At 37.7% G+C, this 19,652-nt stretch overlaps 2 protein-coding genes across 10 annotated transcripts; one reads left to right on the forward strand and one right to left on the reverse strand.

The window, feature by feature from the left end:
- Positions 1-748: 748 nt before the first annotated feature.
- LOC113692653 (transcription factor LHW-like) lies at positions 749-6,060 on the forward strand. 5 transcript variants are annotated; one of them, XM_027211122.2, is made up of 10 exons: positions 749-1,002; positions 1,722-1,928; positions 2,441-2,534; positions 2,605-2,646; positions 2,773-2,832; positions 3,092-4,306; positions 4,410-4,511; positions 5,354-5,500; positions 5,642-5,770; positions 5,850-6,060. In XM_027211122.2, exons 1-10 carry the CDS (start codon positions 902-904, stop codon positions 5,937-5,939), a joined length of 2,187 nt encoding a protein of 728 aa, XP_027066923.2. In that variant the 5' UTR covers positions 749-901; the 3' UTR covers positions 5,940-6,060. The 5 variants fall into 5 exon arrangements, with proteins under 5 accessions (XP_027066923.2, XP_071908055.1, XP_071908057.1 ...); XM_072051954.1 differs by having other exon boundaries at positions 5,717-5,770; XM_072051955.1 differs by having other exon boundaries at positions 758-1,002; positions 1,809-1,928.
- An 89-nt stretch (positions 6,061-6,149) lies between these two features.
- On the reverse strand, positions 6,150-11,607 carry LOC113692655 (ultraviolet-B receptor UVR8-like). 5 transcript variants are annotated; one of them, XM_072051958.1, is made up of 11 exons: positions 10,793-11,605; positions 9,880-9,953; positions 9,712-9,796; positions 9,070-9,201; positions 8,717-8,953; positions 8,307-8,546; positions 7,959-8,002; positions 7,627-7,815; positions 7,149-7,239; positions 6,645-6,688; positions 6,150-6,552 (listed from the first exon to the last, which is right to left on the reverse strand). In XM_072051958.1, the coding sequence occupies exons 1-11, from the start codon at positions 11,025-11,027 to the stop codon at positions 6,430-6,432; spliced, it is 1,494 nt and encodes a 497-aa protein (XP_071908059.1). In that variant the 5' UTR covers positions 11,028-11,605; the 3' UTR covers positions 6,150-6,429. The 5 variants fall into 5 exon arrangements, 3 of the variants coding, with proteins under 3 accessions (XP_071908059.1, XP_071908061.1, XP_071908060.1); XM_072051960.1 differs by having other exon boundaries at positions 7,132-7,239; XR_011815636.1 differs by having other exon boundaries at positions 6,442-6,552; positions 7,132-7,255; positions 10,793-11,607.
- Positions 11,608-19,652: the final 8,045 nt, after the last annotated feature.

Here is a 19,652-nt window from a genome sequence, read left to right on the forward strand (position 1 = left end):
GGAGTCCGGTATTTTAGGTAGTTCACTTATTGTTTTGAAAAAAAAAATGTGTTTAGCTGCCGAGAAAGTTGTTAATAGTTAAACCAGAAAGTGAGGGCTAGATCAAGACTCTGATCTAGAATAGCAAAATTATACTAATTGTTTCATTAGGCTATTAACAAGAAATTCAAAAATAGTTTATGAATTTCTCATGAGATGTTGTAGTGCATGTCGATCCCTGCATTTAGACTGCGGATTTATAATCTTGTAAGATTTCTTTTCCGTTTTTGAATCCTTTTTGATGATCGGGGGGAGGGTGAGAAACAAAGAATTACAGAACATCAGTTTCTATATTCCTTGTCTATGTAATGCTTCTAGTCAAACTTTAGTTAAAGACAGAGAAAAAATGAGATCAATAAGTAGTATCAGATTTTGTGGAATTTTGCACTTCCCTGACTGATACTGAAACCAGATGGTTTCTTGGTTACAGGTGTTCCTTTTCTTGTCTGTCCTACATTAGCAGGTTATTGATCATCAGCCTTATGGTTGGATTTGAGGCATCTCTATTCAATTCTATTGCCCTCGGCTCTGAGAATTTTGCACAATAGTCTTCCATTCTGTTATAATGGAGAATTTACATGAAAAAGTCCATAAAGTGCTTCCTCATTAATTTCCTCATTTTCACTGGCTTTTGACACCAGTTTTATCGGCTTTAGCACGTGCTTGTCAAAAGAAGGTTCTCAAGATATGGACATTTTGTTATTGACTTCAATGGAGCCTCCAATGAAACGAAGAGCTGGTCTATGGATTGTACAGGCAGGACGAGGATCCTATCGGGGCAGTTAGTGAGGGTTTTTAGTGATTATTTGGCGCTTATTATTGCAATAGTGGTTTTTATTTCCTGGAAAGGTAAGATAAATAAATGGGGTCACCTTCTTTGAGGCAGTTCCTGCAGAGTCTTTGCTGCAATTCTCCCTGGGACTATGCGGTTTTTTGGAAGTTTCAGGAGCATCAAAATGAAATGTAAGCTAATTCTTCAACCCTTTCAAGCACCTGCAAGTGCTAATTCTACATAATTGTATTTTGACTTTTGATAGGAAATTCATACATAAATAATTAGACTTTTCTAATTATGTGAATCGTTTACAACAATTGAACAGGAATTTTAACTTGAAATTTAGATGACACGATTCTAGACTCGTTATCCTTGGTTTTGTAGAATGTATGGCTTCTTGTTGTAGCAGATCTTTCTATCTAATTTTATCTTTTGTAATAGCTCGTCTTCAGGATTTTTTGGATTAACAGCTGATATACTACATGTTATGAGAAAGGAACTAAATTGTATTATACATTCATCTCCAAATGCTCTTTGCTTCAGCTTTTGTGGTCCTGCATCTTGTAAAATTTATCTAAATCTTGCAATGCGCCTGAAGCAGTTTTGCAATATATGGTTATTAAATTTCTTCAGTATTAGAAGATTGATTATGATATGTGATATGCAATGTATGTTAAAGTCATCGATCCTGTGCATAACACCTGAAATCTGAATAAAGAACATCAGTAGGAATCAGATAGTAGGAAGCTTATTTGGATCTTATCATTTTAGAGCCCTAGCTTTTCAAATCTTGCATATGGGAAATGGACCTCACTTCTCATGTCATATCTTGCTTCCGTTGTTTCCAGTAGTATGTCTACAAAAGTGTTACCAGCTTGTTCTTGATAATTGTTCTCCAATTCTTTAGGCTTCTGGTATGGGATGAAGGACTATTTGACTTTTCAAGACCAATGGATCCCATGGAAGGCATGATGAGTTCTTTTTCTTTGAACAGCTCATATGAGAGGTTAACCTCAGCTTGTGCATCTGGTACACAAAATGGAAGTTTAAGTGACTGTCCAATTGCAGTTGCAATGGCTGAAATGTCAAATACTTATTATGTAGTCGGAAAGGGGTAAACTCTTGTACTTTTTAAGTGTCATTACCTATTTTAACTTCGTCAATTCTGCTTATATGCTCTTGTTAGTTGGTAATATATGTTAAATTCAATCTTCAAGGGATATGCATACCTCCATAAACATCTAACTTCATAGTTCTCTATATGTAATTCCACCAAAACTGTTATATAATGAATTTTTATCATCAATGGTGCTTATGGGATTATGCTACTACAATTGAAGAGAACCAGAACCTCACTGCGAATTAGGCAGCTCTGGAGAACTTTGTTTTGCCAAGGAATGGCCAATCATAAAGTCCAACTTGTCATTGATATTGCTGGAAATACAATATAACTTTACATTTATTGGGATGCTCCAGTGTGGTTTACATTCCCTTCAATTGGCCACCTGCTTGCATGCTAGACGCTGGAAATGAGTGGCTCTGCTTAGCATATAAGCTTTATTATATGCATGATGCGAGTCAATTTTTGCTTCCAACTAATGGATTCATAATGTAATATTCAATCAGGCTTGTAGGTGAAGCGGCATATACAGAGTGCCCAAGCTGGATTTTTGTTGATAACTTTATGGCTGGTGGATTGAGCTCTAATGTGGTTTCAGAGGTAAGTGCTGCATGGTTTTCTTCCTTTTAAGCATTGAGGGAAAAAGTGTACTGATTTGTGCCATTTACAGTATCCGGAGGAGTTGCTTCATCAATTTGTTGCAGGTGTAAAGGTGATTCTTTAATGAAAATGCTTAAAGAAGAGGATCATTTTGATTACTTTAATTCCATGTTCCTGTATTAATCAAGTTTGGTGCCATTTATTTCTAACATCTACTCTTATGACGATGCTTGTGCAGACTATGTTGCTAGTGCCTTTAATTCCACATGGAGTATTACAACTTGGGTCACTGGATGTGGTACGTCATATGCTTGATCATTTGCAAAATATTGGCGCTATTCCAATTTATGTTCCTTTTCCGGGTGGGCAAAATTTTTTGCTTCTGTATCATATGATGCAGAGGAAGCTAAGCAGAATACTCTATATATTGCATGATATATGTGTACTATTTGCGCAGCTGAAGAAAATGGTTTACATGTTATGTATTTTAAGCTTGAGTATTTTTACTTATCTTGCTCATTGTTACCATCCAAGTGGCTTTGGCTTTACACTATCAGGTACAAGAAGATGCAGGACTGGTGGTCCGTGTGAAAAACAAATTTTGTGGTCAACAACTTGCAGCATGCTTTTCACCTTTTAGGGCGGTTAGAATTTCTCCAGTTCAACCAACAGATCTGATGTCTAGTTACATGGAGAATTTAGGTGAATCTTGCATGGGCATCTTTGAGATTGATGAAGATCATAAGGTTTTGGGCAATTTTGGTATGGAAGGCCAGCACATGACAGCTACAAATCAACTCATGTCCATGTTCCAAGATTCACATCAGATCTTCAGTGAAGATATGGCAAAAATAATTGGCAAGGAAACCAAAAGTAAAATTAACATGGACTCGGTCAATCTAATTGATGTTGCAGAGCCGTTCAACCATGAAATATGGGAAAATAGTGAATTAGAGTTGGTAAAGAATCTCTTTGGATCTTCTTGTCTTGATGAAGAATTAGCATGCTTATCTAACTTTAGCGGCTACAGTACAAGCAATCTGGGTAACCCTGTTGATAAGATTATGCAATCTTACTCAAATAATGGTATAGTGGAATCTTCATTCGGGGTGAATGATTGTCAGAATGAAAGCTATGGAAGTGGAAGCCAAAATTTGAAATTTCCCTCCGACTGTGAACTGCACAAAGCACTTGGTCAAATCCTACTGAACCATAGGGATCTGAATTTGTCAGATGATAGTGCAGCTGCAAGCTCTATTTTCAAAGAAGATATTATCAACATCGATGCCCCTTCAGCTTGCAAATATGGCACAAGCTATCTAAACAAGACAGAGCATCTCATGCATGCCGTTATTCCTAAGACGAATAGCATCTCAGGTGATAATTCATCTAATAGGGAATCATGTTCTGGAGAATCAATTATGTCATCCTTCATGAGATTAGGTTCTAGACAGGTGGAACAAGGTGCCTTGACAGAAGACAATCAGGTTAAATTGAGTTGTGTGACCTCAGCATTCAGTAGGGACAAGAATTCTGCACTGAAAGTGTCATCTTCAGCATCTTCATTTGGGTGCATGATAAATGCATTGCTTGAAGAACGACCTAAGAAAAATGGGAATGTTCCCATCCGCTCCACAAAAGGCTCAAAGTTTACTGATGCAAACAAACAGAGAGCACGATCTGGTGAGAATCAGAAACCTAGACCAAGAGATAGGCAGCTGATTCAAGATCGGATCAAAGAGTTGCGTGAACTTGTCCCAAATGGAACAAAAGTGAGTGAGAAGCTTTGTGTAATGTTCAATGCCTTTCATTTCACTTCTTGATTCATATTTTCTTGCTCTCAGTTAACAATTTGCACTTCCTTTACTAATGCAGTGTAGCATTGATGGTCTTCTGGATAGGACCATTAAGCACATGCAATTCTTGGCTCACGTAACTGATCAGGCAGATAAAATAGGGAAGCACGTTGTGAAGAAGGTAAATTCCATCGCAATCTTGTGGAACTCTTTTGTTTTTGGGCTTTCTGTTACCAAGACTTTTAGTGTTGGGTGGTATCCATTTTGCTAGAATTTTTATCAAGGGTTTAGCCAGGTATGTATATGAGACAATCTGTCTTTAGGTGTTTAATTTGGGGTTGGTGGGGGGGAAGGGGTGGGGAAAGAAACGTGCTGGATTTTCTATGCCATCTATTGAGTGCTTACACTAGAACCGAAGTTTTCACTCTGTAGGTAATACGTATGATTATTGCTCCAATCATGACTTCATTTATCTGATAAACAATTATTTTCACAGTGACACAATTGTTTTTGGCTACAACCTTAAACTTAGACCTGTCAGCTAATCTTTGTTCTGAGACAGTCATTAATATTGTATTTGTTAATATGACCATTCGGCAGAAGATGGAAACATGAAGTAGTTCTAGGAATTAGACCGTATTGTTGCATGAAACTAAAGATCTCTCCATCAACTTGGGTTGCAACCCGTGCATCTATTATTAGAGTTTCATAGCACAACAAATAGGTAGTAGTCATGTTTGACTTAAATCTCATTAGAACATTCAATTTGAGCATCCACCCTTCTCCTCTACGCAGAAATAACTAAATAATAATGAAAAAAGAACTGAAAATAACTGAATATTTAACTCAGTTCTTCCCAGCTGTTTTGATTACCTTGGCAAATCAATTAAAGTAGTTCAGCCATTTTTCAGTTGATTTCCAGTATGTTCCTCTTTGAGTCTGCTTAGCTCTCTATTCTTGAAATTAGGAGAATATTAAGCGTATTTGTACTCTTAAGATCTTCTTGAAATTTTCTTTGCATAGGCATGGAATCAGAAGGATATAAAATTACCCAAAGTTGAGAGCAACACACAAGATGGGGCAAGTTGGGCTCTGGAATTTGAAAATGAGCAACAAACTTGCCCTATAATTGTGAAAGATCTCGAATGCCCAGGGCACATGCTTATAGAGGTATGTGCGCTGCGGGGATTTTCTGCCTTTTTTTTTTCTTTCTGCCTTTGCAATAAGACTCATCAAGGACGTATTTCCCTCTGAAAATATCCTTATGTGCATGTTGCTTCTGGCCCTTCCTAACTACAAAACCCGAAACAGATGCTCTGCAATGACCACGGCCGCTTTCTAGAAATTGCTGATGTTATTCATCGTTTGGAATTGACTATCTTGAAGGGTGCCATGGAAAAGCGGCCCGATGAAAGTGCCTGGGCTCACTTCATTGTCGAGGTACGGATTACCCACCTTACAAGCATATCCCTCTGTTTTTCTCCTAGAGCCATGACGGAGTGAATGTATCTGAATGCAGGCCTCAGAGAGCTTCCACCGGCTAGATATTTTCTGGCCTTTGATGCAGCTCTTGCAGCAAAACCGTACCCAAATTTCCAGCAAGATATAAAATATTCGACTGGGTGAGAAAATCATCTCTAGCTATCTTTCTTTCAAGTTTATCAAAGCAAGGTCATGCATGTTGTTTTATGGCGTGGAAATAAAATGTAACCCAAATACTGCAGGCTCTAGACTGCTGCGTTCCTCTCTCGCTTTATTTATATGTTTATTTTTATTGTTATCAGTATCAATTTCAACACAAAAAAAAAACTTAAAAAGGTAAATCAAGATCGTTACTTTTGTACCAAAAGATGAAAATGGCAAAATACATATGCAATTCAGAGGGGCTTCTATTTTTAACATTACGATTTTGAGAAATATTTCTGTTAATCTTGGGAAGGTAATAGAAAAAAGCGCAAAGGAGCGATATTTCTCTTTGCCTCATGAAGGCAATAGAAAAACACGCAAAGGAGAGCCAAAAACACTGGTGATTTTAACTGTCCAACGTTGAAGATACTGCCCTAACAAAATTGTCTCCTTTCATAACCTGCTGGAGCCTCTTAGCTCAAAGCTTTGGCTAGTGATAGCGTGTGCCACCAACCGCAAGCTAACTCTTGTGGCAGGAAACCTTCTATGGGAACCTCACAAGGGGAATTCCTGTCGATGGCGTCGCCCAAGCCTAGCTGCGGTTATTAGGAAGGCAAAAAAGAAGGTTTGAAGAGTTGCACTCAACGCGCAAGAAATAGATTGAATTGTGCCCCGAGATCAATAATACCTGACCATACTTATTCCAGCCCCAGCTATATACCTTACTGTTCTCTGTGACATGGTCAAAGAAGAACGACATCAAGAATTGCTTAAACTATGTAAATGTGCCTGTTGTTATGATTAAAAGTAAAAATGCCAGTGCAATGCCCAAATGTTCACGTCTCCGTTTCTAACTTCCTACACAGACTATTTACATATGAGCATGGATATATTTAGGTTTCTCCTCAACTGATTATGGTTGTAGAAAGCTTATGTTTGAAAAGGCAAAGTCAGAATTCAAAAGCCGAAAGAAAAAGCAATTAACAACATAATATAACTAATTTTCTTAGTAAGAAGCTAAAAGCGCAAAAAAATTAATTGAGAACATTCCCTAAGTGACTCAAGCTGAGCATTATGGATATAGTTCACAACTAATAAGTCCATTTTGATATTCCACCTATTGCACGAATCAATACAATTTTGTTTAAGCAATGAAATAGAACAGGTATAATCACCAGATATGTAGCCATACCTGTCAGTATGGCACTATGTCGAGCTCCGCAAGAAACCATTTTGGCCCTTTTGTGCTCGAGAATTGGAGCATCCAAAAGCCTGGGCAGAGTCTGTGACACAAGAAATCTGCATTGAGACTACTGGAATTACCACTAAATTAAAAAGAAAAGTAACCAAAGACCTGTAATATGAACAAGCTCGTTTCTTTTCGGAACAGTTCTTAAGATTGCAATAGCTATCCTTGACTACATATTCCATGCACTTTCAACATTTCCAATATAAAAGTTTGTAGCAATTGGGATGAAGTAAAAGTCACAAATTTCAATCATATTTTTATCTTATCAATCATCTTTTCTCTCACATACATCACATCACAAAAAGTGCTACAGTAATTATCTCAAATAAATTATCCAAATAAATTCCTATCCAAACAAACTCAGTTGTTCCACCACATGGCTCCAACAGAACCTGAGAGAAGCTTGCAACAGGTCACTTACCTCAGCCTGATCAGTAATGGTACCCAGCCCCAACTGTCCAAATTGGTTTCCACCAAAAACATGCACACGACCGTCAGCAGATACACACACTGTATGCCACAGTCCAGCTGCTAATGCTTCAATACAAGTTCCTGACAGAGATGCGACAGCAGTTGGTCTCAGAACATCATTAGTATTGCCTTGTCCACACTGCATAAGAAGATTTTTACAGTGAGGACAATTATTCCAGAGCAGTGGAAATTGATCAGCTATCATAGAAGTACACAGACTACCAAATGCAGAGAATGCTATGGATCCCTAGCTCTTACTGAGCAAAATTAAGCATCTAATACCTGCCCATATAGTCCCCAGCCAAAAGTAAGCAGCACACCAGCATCTGAAAATGAGGAGACATCATATCAGCACAAGAACAACCAATTTTAGATGAAAATCTCCATTACGATAAACCTCTGCTAAAGTGAATCATCTACGACTCGAGAAACTTTATAGAATGCTAAGAAAAGCATTTGAATTAAGTCAAATGAATAAAGAGTACTATCCATCTCATGGCGGAAGAACTAGTAAAATTAAATCAAAAGAATAAGAATTAAGGTACTCGAACCTCAAAACTTGTAAGCAGCAAATGTAAGCTAATGTTAGGCTGTATAATAACTACAGACATAATTGTGTTCATCGCTCACCTGTAATTACTGCACTATGCCGACCTCCACAAGCAATGTCCCTTATGTAGCTTCCAAAAACTTTTTGAACATGAGCTGCTGAAGTTATACCTCCTTGAGGCATCATTGAAGGACTGTCTTTTCCATTTAAATAAGGCTCAATGCAAGGTATAAGGTGAGGTGAAGCCACCAATTTTATCCGAGAGCCCAAACCTAGCTGTCCTTCTCCACCATAGCCCCAACCCCATACCTGTCCCATATCTAAATCCGGTAAAAATATGATGCATCAGGTCTTGCTTTACATTAAAGATCTTCCATAGCTTCGTACTTCTACAACCTACAAAACTATATGAAATAACTATACAGAAGCAACTACTCCTGGGAAGTCATGCTTATAGTAGTTGCACTGCACAAGCTGCACTTCAATTTACCTGATAGTGCCAAGGTATGACGGCCACCAGCAGCAACAGCTGTAATCTTCACCCCTGGATCCAAAGCTACACGACAAGGTGGGGCCGACAGTGGTTCATCATTGGCTATTGAACTTTCAAATTCTTGTTTAGCAGGTGAAATTCTCCTTCGCTTTGTGCTTTCCTCTCCAGGTCTTTTATTTTCTAAATGAGACTCCAAGCTAAAAGTTGATTTTGAGCTTGGAGATCGTGGGCTCACTACAAAAATCAAACTCAATAAATTAATCTCTATTCACCGATCTCTGACAATATAAGGATATGGAGTGCTTTATTTTGAAAGTATTGATGTACAACCTAAAAATTGAATGCATTACCTTGCTCACTCGCTACCGAATTTTGTTTCTCAAACGCATCATCTTCATCGCTTTCCCCAGCAGAGAAATTACGGGTGATCATCCCAGATGGAACACACTCCTTCCAACCCCAGGTGTACACATTGCAATTATCTGAAGGTAAATTCAAGTAGCTCTTAAGTCGAGATGCACATTTATTTTTCTCTTAAAAGAAGAGTGTAGGTGGAAGGATTGTCAAAAATTGCAATCTCAGTATCTAATACTGTTTGGATTGTAAATTATTTCAGTATCTAATACTGTTTGGATTGTAAATTATTTGAGATATTTTTACTGTAGCACTTTTTGTGATGTGATGTATGTGAGATAAAAAGATAATTGGGAAGATAAAAATGTGTGTTGGAAATTGTAATGATGATGTAAGCAAATAAATTTTAACTAATAATTCTCTATCCAAACAAATAGCGTTAAGCATGCGAAAAAACTAAGACAAACATTACTACATGTCAAGCCAGTCTCTTTAGTAGATGAAGACAAAATAGCGTTAAGCATGCGAAAAAACTAAGACAAACATTACTCAGTTTCTGCTTACCAAATTCAGCAGAATCTACAATTTGAGGAGCAGGTGGTGGAATGAATTTTCAGGACACTATTATTGACCAGTACCTGTAATTGAAACACAATGTGCCCAACCAGCAGCAGCCTTCAGGACGGGAGCCTCAGTTGGAAGTGAAAACTCCTCCGGAGTCTCCTGAATAATTGGACGGAGAAAATGCAAAATTAACAAGGAGAGATACACAATTTTATTTGAATAGTTCAGGTTTGCTGCACTACCCCATGCTTGCCTGACGTCAGATAGCTTTGGCCTTGATCATCAGTTGATCCCCAAGTAATGAGTTTTCCCGAGCCTAATAACAAAAATGGTTAAGTTAGACAGAGAAATACACAAGTAGAGAAGCGAAAGCATTAATAGCATGAAAGGTTTTCCGCAAAACTTCAGCAGCCAAAGCCTCTCTCAGTGGCCTTAAATCCTAATATGTAATTTAGCTGCATTCATACTTCTAAACTCAGCTCACAGTTTACAGAAACTCCTTTTCAATAGGAGGAGGAAGCAGCTTCTTAATGCTCAAAACATGAGTTTAAGCTACACTACATAAATTCTGCATTCTGCCGAGCGAATGAGCACAGAGAGCATTGAATAACATGCACAAGTTACCCCGGCTCTACTTCAATATTTCGGTATTGAGAATAAAACAAGAAATTGAAATTTGAATTCAACTTTAAACTAGTAAGTGACCGTAGTACTTCAAAAAAAAAAAAAATAAATAAAGAAAAGAAAAGAAAATCAAACTACCACCAACGTAATCAATTTTAACAATTATTCAACGAACTACACGTTTATCATCTATGCATTTGTTTTCCCCAGTTACGTAATCATAAGATAGAAACAGAGTAATTGAACCAGAAAACCACGCGGCGTGAAGAAGAATAAATATACTCGTTCTTCTCTTTGCCGGAATTCTTAGTTATAAGAAAGAATGAGCGTAATGCATACGAATAGTACTTCTCCTAGCTCAATCTAGAAAAATGTTCGCATGAAAAAATAAGTTCAAATCTATGACAAAGCCTAGTATAAAAATACGTTCTCTGCTCCTAAATTTCTTTCATAAAATTGGTCGATTAAGGTTGTTACTTGGTGGTGGAAGTGGCAGTGCCAGCCAGAATGTTACTAAGAGGCAATGGATACCTGAGATGGCGAGGGCGAAACCACAGCCACCTGCACAAACGTCCTTCCAGGAATCTCTGGAGTCAGGAAACTGTATCGGCGTTGGAGAAAGCAGCGGCATGCGCTGCTGCGAAGCTCCGGGAAGATACCCCCACATTAACACCACCGGCGACTTCCTCTTGCTTTTGTTCTCGGTGATTTCCTCTTCACTCTCCATCTTGTCTTCCTCCACACCTCTACCTCCAACTCCACTCATGGCTTCAGTACTTTATCCTCAAATTTACAAAGAACTGCTGCTGCTTAATTTAAAAAACCAAAAAAAAAAAAATCCAATACAGAAAACTTAAAATACGCCGGCGCCGGCGCCGGCGACTGGCGACTGAGATCTGATCCGATAGTAGTAATTTGCAATCTACTACTGTCCGAGTATGATCTTAAAATTTACTAGTATCTCACATCCGTAGCTAGCATTTGATTTTTGGTTCCAGAAGCCAATGGAAACTAGGCTTCCACCCGCTCTTTTTAAATACCGCCATTAATAAGCATCCAACTCTCGCTTAGTTTTAGCACTTCATTTGGCAGTAGTAGAATTTTGAACTTAATAAAAACATGGCGATTGGGGCTGGGGAGGTGGGCGTATCACTAGCTAGTAAACTGTTGTGCCACGTAGGTTCGGAGGGGTCACCATGGGACACGTGTTAACGCCAAAGCCATTGGAAGGGTTGCCACAGCACAGTCCATTCCATTTGGAGCCACGAGTTTACTCGGGAAGTTTCTGGAAGAACAGGCGTCGCCCTTGCGCTTCTGTGTCAATTTACGTACTGAAGTGATGATACTCTGGTACTCGTAGTTCTGTGTATGGTCTAACTCTGTCCCATCTTTTGCTTCTTAAAAAAAACTCTGTCCAGTCTTTCATCCAATTTCGGCCACTTTTTAATTATTTTGAAAAAAAAAGAATCCAGCCTACTCACTTGCCACGTGGTGGGGTCACTTTTTTTCTAGCCTACTGTTTTTATTATTTTTTCTGTTAAATATTAATTTTTTCTTTTTTTTTTTTATAAGATCTGTCCAACAAATATTTCCTCGACATCTATTAACAATTAGGTATTCAATTTTTAGAAAGATAAAATTAAAGAAAATATATAAATCTACGAAAGAATAATAGTTATTAATATGTATATATATATACCATAAAAATTAGATGAAATTTATATATGTGAAAGAATGTTTGACACCCATTAAAAATAAACCTTTTTGTTAAAGAAATATTCTAGTTGATTAAACATTCAACTAGTCGTCATTCAAGTCACGACTCCAGTGTTTTAGAAAATTCTTCGTAATTATAGAGCATATGGAAAGTACATGCTGTCACTCTCAGAATGATTGTCCCGTGCGTCACATTTTCCGTGTCCATTTTGATTTTCAATGGGTTAGTTTACTCGAACTGTCGGAAAAATAATTAGGCAGATGGCAAATTTGATCAATAAACCTTCTTTTCATTAAAGCCGATTTAATTCATAGCTTTTAATACTCGAGCCTGAAGAGGTAAATTCCGACTGATCTGAACCGAAGGGATTCACCTATCAAATATGCACAAAGGACACAGTACGAGGCTTTATTCTCCGGTCCCACTCCGACGATCAAGTCAGCTCGAATACTTAATTGCAAACTAAAAGCAAGGATTTTGGTATCTCTAGTATTTACATAAGTGAGAGTGAGTGTCTATACCTTTCCTGTGGATGGAAGGGTATTTATAAGAGATAATATGGTGGGAAGAATGATAGACTCCAGTTTTCATGGGTCTTAGGCTGACAATGTTAGGCTTACGCTTGATGGAAGGGACATAACACTGGTCATGTCACTGTCACGTTATTCCGTCATGCACAAATTATTTTTTTTAATGGTACGTCAAATATCAGATAGGAAACCAAGTCGAGGTGAAATCACCTCAGGAGAGATTGAGACTGGCCCCGAGGACAAAGCAATAAGCCAAGGTAACATGGAATTCACAGAAGTCACCTCGTCTAGTCGCGAAATCGAAGGGGCCGAGGTATACGCCGGTAGAGCACATCTAAGACTTTCATCATCATTCAAAGGCAATTTGACTACTAATTTAACAACTAAATATGACATTTTGAAAACCTTGGATAATCTCCTTTCCAACCACACAGTTCCTTCTTCTTTACCCACCATTTTGCTCCTACCTCTCTCTCAAATCCCTTTTCCCCCACCTTTGAGTTTGCTTTGCAATTGAGAAAATTGAGGAGGAAATCTGTAAATGCGTTCTGGCTTAAGTTAAAAAAAATAGCATAAATATGCAAATTTATCACATTTGCCACCATTGTGGTTGGTAAATGAAAAGGTTATTTCTAGACTGTCAAGCCGAACTGCCCTAATACGTCTTCTTCCTGAGTTAGGTGGCTTTGTGTTGTATTTTCCCTGATACACACACAAGACGAGGTTTTTTTCCCATGGAATACCTCTGATGATTAAATTAGTTTTTTGGGAAATGAATAATGATAATGAAAATAGTTGAGAGTTCTCTCTTTTTTATTTAGGAGGGAATGGTATTTATAGAAGCCTAACTGGAGGGAAAGATGGTAGACTCCAATTTTCCAGGATCTGACAGCTTGTGTGTCCTGTCTGTGAGGATGGTCTCCTCGGCTCGTGTATAACGAAGCCGTTCTTCACGAGGGAATCGTGGTACTCATACCGTAGCCACCTCGGTCCCTAGCCACGTGTTGACAACCGAGGTGACCCCGTCTTAGTTGTCAACTCGGGCCATCCTCTGGCCGACCATAATCGAGGTTATGTCCAAGGACCTCGGGGCCCAATAGCGAGGATATGACCCCTGACACGCTGGTGATGTCTGATGCTGACACTATCCTGACACACTACCCCCTGCACAATGTTGCACATTGTGGTCAAATCCCTGTGATATGCTGTCTCCATCAAATGTCTAGGGACCTGGACATACAGTTCCTCTCTCCCGATTGTCCCTTATAAATAGCAGGAGATCCCACAGAGAAATGGGACGAATCTCTGGTAAAGTAACCTAAACTTCCATTAAGTCTCATACTTTGATATCTCATACCGAACTAACTTAAATTTCGGAGTTACATCGGGGGACCCAACCCCTCTTCTTACAAGCAGGTGATCTAGGTTGAGTGTTTTGTCTAGACAATAATCCCTACCTGCAATCCGAGGCTACTAGTCCGGTCAAAAATCACTTCTTCTGTTTGTGTTGACAAGATGTAGCAGTGGTCAAGTATTGTCAAACGCCATGTCTTTCTGCCATGTCAGCGTTAGGGGTCCCTCAAGGTGTCAGTTATTAGGGACAATTCATTAGTCGAGAGGGCTCGATATTTCACTGGGGACTCGAGTTGATACAACATTGGCCCGAAGTGACTGGAAGTACAGGAATCCCCAGTCATTTCTTTATAGCGGCCAGGCCGACGTGACCGTCCTCAGTTGAGAAAAGAAGATTCGAGCCATTTGCCCAATCGCTGCTGGAGCGTTTGTCAGCTGCAGTTGGTGCACTGTCATAATCATCACTAGGGATGGCAACGAGGTAGGGTTAGGGCGGGGGACCCCTCCCCTATCCCCCACCCCGCTGCCTACAAACTCCCCCACCCCCGCCCCATCCCCCGTCCCCCGCTCCCTTCACCTCGTCCCCGTCCCACCCCACCCCGCGCCGCTTCCCCCGTGGGGCTAATAAAAATTTGTTATATAATTTTATTATGGTTAAATTTTAACAAATAATAAAGTACTAAAATATCAACACATCATTAAATTATTATTCATTGTAATTTTACAATTGAACTTATAAAAACAATCAAATAAAAATTATTTGAATACAATCCAACATGACGAAATAAATATAACTAAAGTAGTCAAGTTTTCACTTTTAGCACAAAAACAATCACTAATTCATTATTGTGCTTGTGTTTTTTTTTTTTTTAAATGTTATTGTATTAAGTGTAATTAGAGATTTAGTATAAATATATTAGTAAATTTAGTATAACCAATTAATAATTTGTATTAGTACACATATATAATTATTAGTATAATTAATAATATCAATTATATTATATATACTAATAGATATTATATAATACATATAACTAATAACATCATTATCATAAGTTTGTAACTAATTAAATTATATATTATATATAATTATATATATTTTTATATATTTATTTTTTAAAGCGGGTGGCGGGGCAGGGGTACACTCCCCCGCCCCTCGCTCCGTTTCTAAGCGGGGGGAAAAAATTCCCCTCGCCCCCGCCTCCGCCCTCGTCCTACCCCCCGCCCCAACCCCCTTCCCATTAGCCCTCCGCTGGATGGGTGCCTGCGGTCACCCGCCCCCATTGCCATCTTTAATCATCACTGCGGTCTTTTGTTGATATCCTCCCAATGCTTTCATACTAATGGTTTCACAATTTCTAAAAATCACCTTAGTCATTTTACATATATTGAGCCCATGCAAAAATATATAGTTTTGTCAATCTCACTAACAAATTCTTACAACACTCCTGCTGTTTTGTCTCCTGCTGTTTTGTCCTAGAGAACTTCAAAATTTTCACACGGAGTTTAGTGATCTACAAAGGTTACAAATACAAGGATTTATGATATTTGAACAAATGAAATCTGAAACCACTAATCCATAGCCCTTGACTTCTAGCTACGGAAGGGGTAGTAGGGGTATAGGTGTTGAGGAAAGAGGAATGGGATGGGTTGACAGGAAATACGGTGGCAGAAAAGAGTGGTCGACGAAGAGGAGTGGAGGGGAGGGGAGGGAAGTGGAGGCGGGAGTGGTGATGATTGGGAGAGATGAGGTAGGAGAAGGATTAAAAAATTAATTAAAAATTTTAAAAATATCTCAAAAAAGTTTAAATCTTAAAAATACCTCAAATATTAATGGGTTTTTATCTAATTTACTTGGCTTTATTAAAATCTATACACGAGGTTTTCAAAATATTCCTATTTAACTATTAAATTAGACGTCCAATTATTTTTAGATGATGATGTTACAGCAAAGAGATTTAATTGGATCCAAAAAATGAGTTTAAGGAGCAATTGGTCAAGAATAAAAGTTAAAGACTAAATTGACTCTAAAAAAAAGTCTATGTCTTAAATTGGCCATTTTTCCAATAAAATTAAATACATTTGAGAGGTGTCAAAAAGTTGTCGCTGGAAAAGGGAAAAGAGCTTGTACACGCGACTGCGCGAGGTGACGGATATATACATGGAGGACTAAGGATCCAAATAAGCTTTTGCTCAAAATAAGGATTTGGATCCTGGGCTATCTCCATCTGCGTGACTCTTTTAGTCTTCTTTTCTTCTCTGTAGATTTGGATTCTGTGACTTATTAAGGCCCAGTTATTCCATCCATTATTGAAGTACTTAATGAACCACCCCCTCGAGGCTGCCAGGCTGGTCTCGACCCTGTCATCGTCACTGTCATTGTCAAGGTTGTCACTGTTTGGGTAATTAAGTCCCTCGCAGGACTCCAAAAGTTGTCGGCTTTTGGAGTTACTGTGAGTATTAGATTTATCTATCAAAATTTTTACTTTCGTAAGAAAATTTGGGAAAAAAAAAGATTGCTATTTTTTAAAATTTTTATGAAATAATGTATTATATTAATTTGGTACGTGTGAGATAGAAAAATAATTGTAAAGTATATTTATAAAAACGTTAAAATTTTTCCTTAAGAATAGCCATCCTAGAGTTTGGTCATTTTTTTAGGTAGTTATTAACCGTGAGCGTCCACTTTTTGATGTTAAATTTTTTAGGCAACTTAGGTAATGCTAAAAGTGCCATTCTTACCGGACAATCGACTTTCCCTTATTTATCCTACTCACTTCTCCTTATTTCTCTTTAATTACTGATAGGGATATAATTATGCATTTTATTTGTGGTTATTTGGTCTTAATTTTGGCAGTATAGTATGCAAAGTATTGGATTTCTGCTCATAATTAGTATTGGTGTTAATTACAGGCAATTAGTGTTGAAAGTGACAAAAGGGAGGCAAAAATCCAGAAGACTCTTGCTTTTCTGGCGTGCCCACGCCAGACGACACAGAGTTGCGTGAAAAAGCCGGATCGCGGGCCCAAGCCCTGGAACAACTATTCTGATTGGAAGATACCTTTTTACCATGCGTGAGATCAGGAAACCTTAAAAGCAAGAAGTCTTTTGACAACAAACAACTAAGAAAGTAAGAAAAAGGAATCCTTTTGGGAAACACAGGAGAATTGGAAACCAATTAGAATTGGAAAGCAAGTGCTGCGAAGACCTTTAAGTAGCAGAGGAAATAGAATTCGAAGAGGACTTTTGGCAACAATCCAATGAGGGAAATAAGGAAACAATCCTTGTGGGAAACAAATTCCAATTCAACAAGCAAAGGGAAGCGGCGGCAACACTATAAATAAAAAGGCAGCAATAGACTAGGGCATCTTCTGTCTTGGACTTGTCTCTTTGTTTTTTTTTCTTCTTTTTCTTTTTGAACGCAAGTAGCAAATAGCAGCCGACATCTTTTACTACTTTCTCAATCGACAAAAACTCCATGAAAACTCTGAATTGCTTCATGATTATGCGGCAAGGCTAGTTCTTTTATCTAGTTGAGGAATAAATCAAGGATTGAAGCACCATAACTGTGAGATCGTTTTAATTGTTTTATTTTTAATTTATATGTTAATGGGTATTTGATTATTCTCTATTTTTCCTGAGTTATTATTGTTTAGATTTATTGGATAATTAGGCCTGTTATTCGATTGTCTAAATAATTGATAGCCAATTAGGATGTTGGCGCGTAGCCTTTAAACATCTTGATTAGTGGCAAACGAGACAACTTCACCGCTTCGCAAGCGGTCTAATTTGGATCGTGGGGATAATTAATCTAGCCTAAATAAACCCGCATGTGTGTTTGTCATCTAGAATTGGGTCTTTCTAATTCCTAATGCCGTGACTACATTAGATCCTGTGAGCGTTTCTGGGGTTGTCTAGTCACAATAGGGTAGTTTATGAGCGTCTCTTGACTATCATAAAATTAAGGAAAGATTGGTGGTTGGGCGCGTCGCTTGACCACTATAACCAGTTTATTCGTGAGTATATGAATTGTCCCGTGTATCTGTGATCAGTTGTGTGCTTCGGTGCCAAGATTAATTCCTTGACTAGATTGTTTAATTAATTGTTATTTGTGTAGTTTGGTTCCTGCTATCTTAATCAACTTTAAATTTCAGTTTTTATTCCTTTTTAATTAGTTGGTACTACTGCTAAAATTCCCCCCATTTTCCTGTGTGATTTGCCTACTTGTTCCCTGTGGAGACGACCCTATTCACCACTATACTCATTCAGTTTTGATAGTAGGTTTAATATAAATTTTATTTTTGGTGGTTTGACATCCACCAATTACCTTGAATATAATAATCTGCTAACGATATTTATACATTTTCCTTCTAACAATGTACACATATAAAGTATGTCAAAGTACTAGGATAATTAAAGAAAGTAACATCATATAGAAAATAGATCAAATATAGGTCCCGTTTGGCAAGTGAGTTTTTTGGAAATTGATATTCGCACTCTCCATTTAACCTCTGTCACTCAAATTTACTCGCTAAAAATATAGCCTTCAGGGAGCGTCGGAAACTAATTGATGAGCGCAAATAACACTTGCCTTTATTTTTGTTGCCACTTTTGCGAACATATCGTATATCATTGTAGTTTATGGATTTGAATCTCACAAGTTTGAATTGTTATCCAATTTAAATTGGTTATATTATTCTTACTTGTAACTTGTACAACTAAGTTTATGTAAAAATGTAACTTATACAATTAAGTTTATGTAAATGTAAAAATTACTATTACACCAAAATTACACAAAAATTACTATTCACTGCTCTGGCACACTTTTAAATTTTTTTATTATAAGTTGCGAGATTTGAAGGCCTAATCTACAGTTCAAAGAGGGATTTTAAATCCTTTTTGGTGGCCAATTTGCATAACACGAATTGGTGGTTTAGTAACTAAAGTTTTGTTAAAGTTCAAGCACACTAATCATGTGCCATAAAGGTCATTCACTAGACAGGCCACATCAGGCCCAAAAAGTTTGTCAGCTGATTTATTTAGAATGTATAAATTTCATTTCACAAACATTAGTACTTAGTAGACAATTTCTTTGCGCTAATTAACTGTATTTTTGGGTAAACTAATTAACTGTTCGTATGTGCAAATAGTGATGTTTCATAACTCATTTGACACATTTATCTCTGATAGTAAGAGGTATGAAATCATTTTATTAGTCCCATTTGATAGCTGAATTAGTAACACATGCATGCGTGAAGAACTCCTATTTGAATTTTTTTTTTTTTAAAAAACCCTAAAAACTTGGAATAAATGGTAAACGGAAAGAGAAAAATGCAAAGTATGTGAATTAGGTTGAAATCCAATATTACAGCAGAAAGACTTGAATTAGGGCAACTGGCAAATCGGCCATTTTCGTTATAGATGTCAAATAGGACGAATGGAATCGTAGAAGATATGTGTACTACTTAAGGTCGTCAGTGTAGCCTGAAAGTCAGCGTACCTTTTGGGTTTGGTTATGGATTTCCCTTAGATAGTGTGTGTGAATTTATTTGCGGTTGTTGGTGAATGGAATCGTAGAAATAATAAAAAAACATCCAGCTTGCAGCTCCCATATGGACCATCAGAACAAGCATTTTATTTCTTCTTTATCACCGACACTGGACCGACCTTGTTACCCGAAAATGAAGAGAGTGAATACTTGCATGGTTCTTGCAGTTAATAATTCTCCACCAAATTAACCACTAATCAAGGAGCTTTTCATCAAGGAATCTCATTCACCATACAACAAACA

The sequence above is a fragment of the Coffea arabica genome, chromosome 6c, assembly GCF_036785885.1.
Source record: "Coffea arabica cultivar ET-39 chromosome 6c, Coffea Arabica ET-39 HiFi, whole genome shotgun sequence".
Classification (NCBI taxonomy): Eukaryota; Viridiplantae; Streptophyta; class Magnoliopsida; order Gentianales; family Rubiaceae; genus Coffea; species Coffea arabica.

Excerpts from the sequence above, each read along its gene's own strand:
- LOC113692653 (XM_027211122.2), top strand. The coding sequence starts at position 902 with ATGGGGTCACCTTCTTTGAGGCAGTTCCTGCAGAGTCTTTGCTGCAAT. Across the intron at positions 2,535-2,604 it reads GCTCTAATGTGGTTTCAGAG|TATCCGGAGGAGTTGCTTCA; the intron begins GTAAGTGCTGCA and ends TGCCATTTACAG. Across the intron at positions 4,512-5,353 it reads GGAAGCACGTTGTGAAGAAG|GCATGGAATCAGAAGGATAT; the intron begins GTAAATTCCATC and ends TTCTTTGCATAG.
- LOC113692655 (XM_072051958.1), bottom strand. The coding sequence starts at position 11,027 with ATGAGTGGAGTTGGAGGTAGAGGTGTGGAGGAAGACAAGATGGAGAGT. Across the intron at positions 8,954-9,069 it reads TTCGGTAGCGAGTGAGCAAG|TGAGCCCACGATCTCCAAGC; the intron begins GTAATGCATTCA and ends TGATTTTTGTAG. Across the intron at positions 8,003-8,306 it reads GCATAGTGCAGTAATTACAG|ATGCTGGTGTGCTGCTTACT; the intron begins GTGAGCGATGAA and ends CCTCATTTTCAG.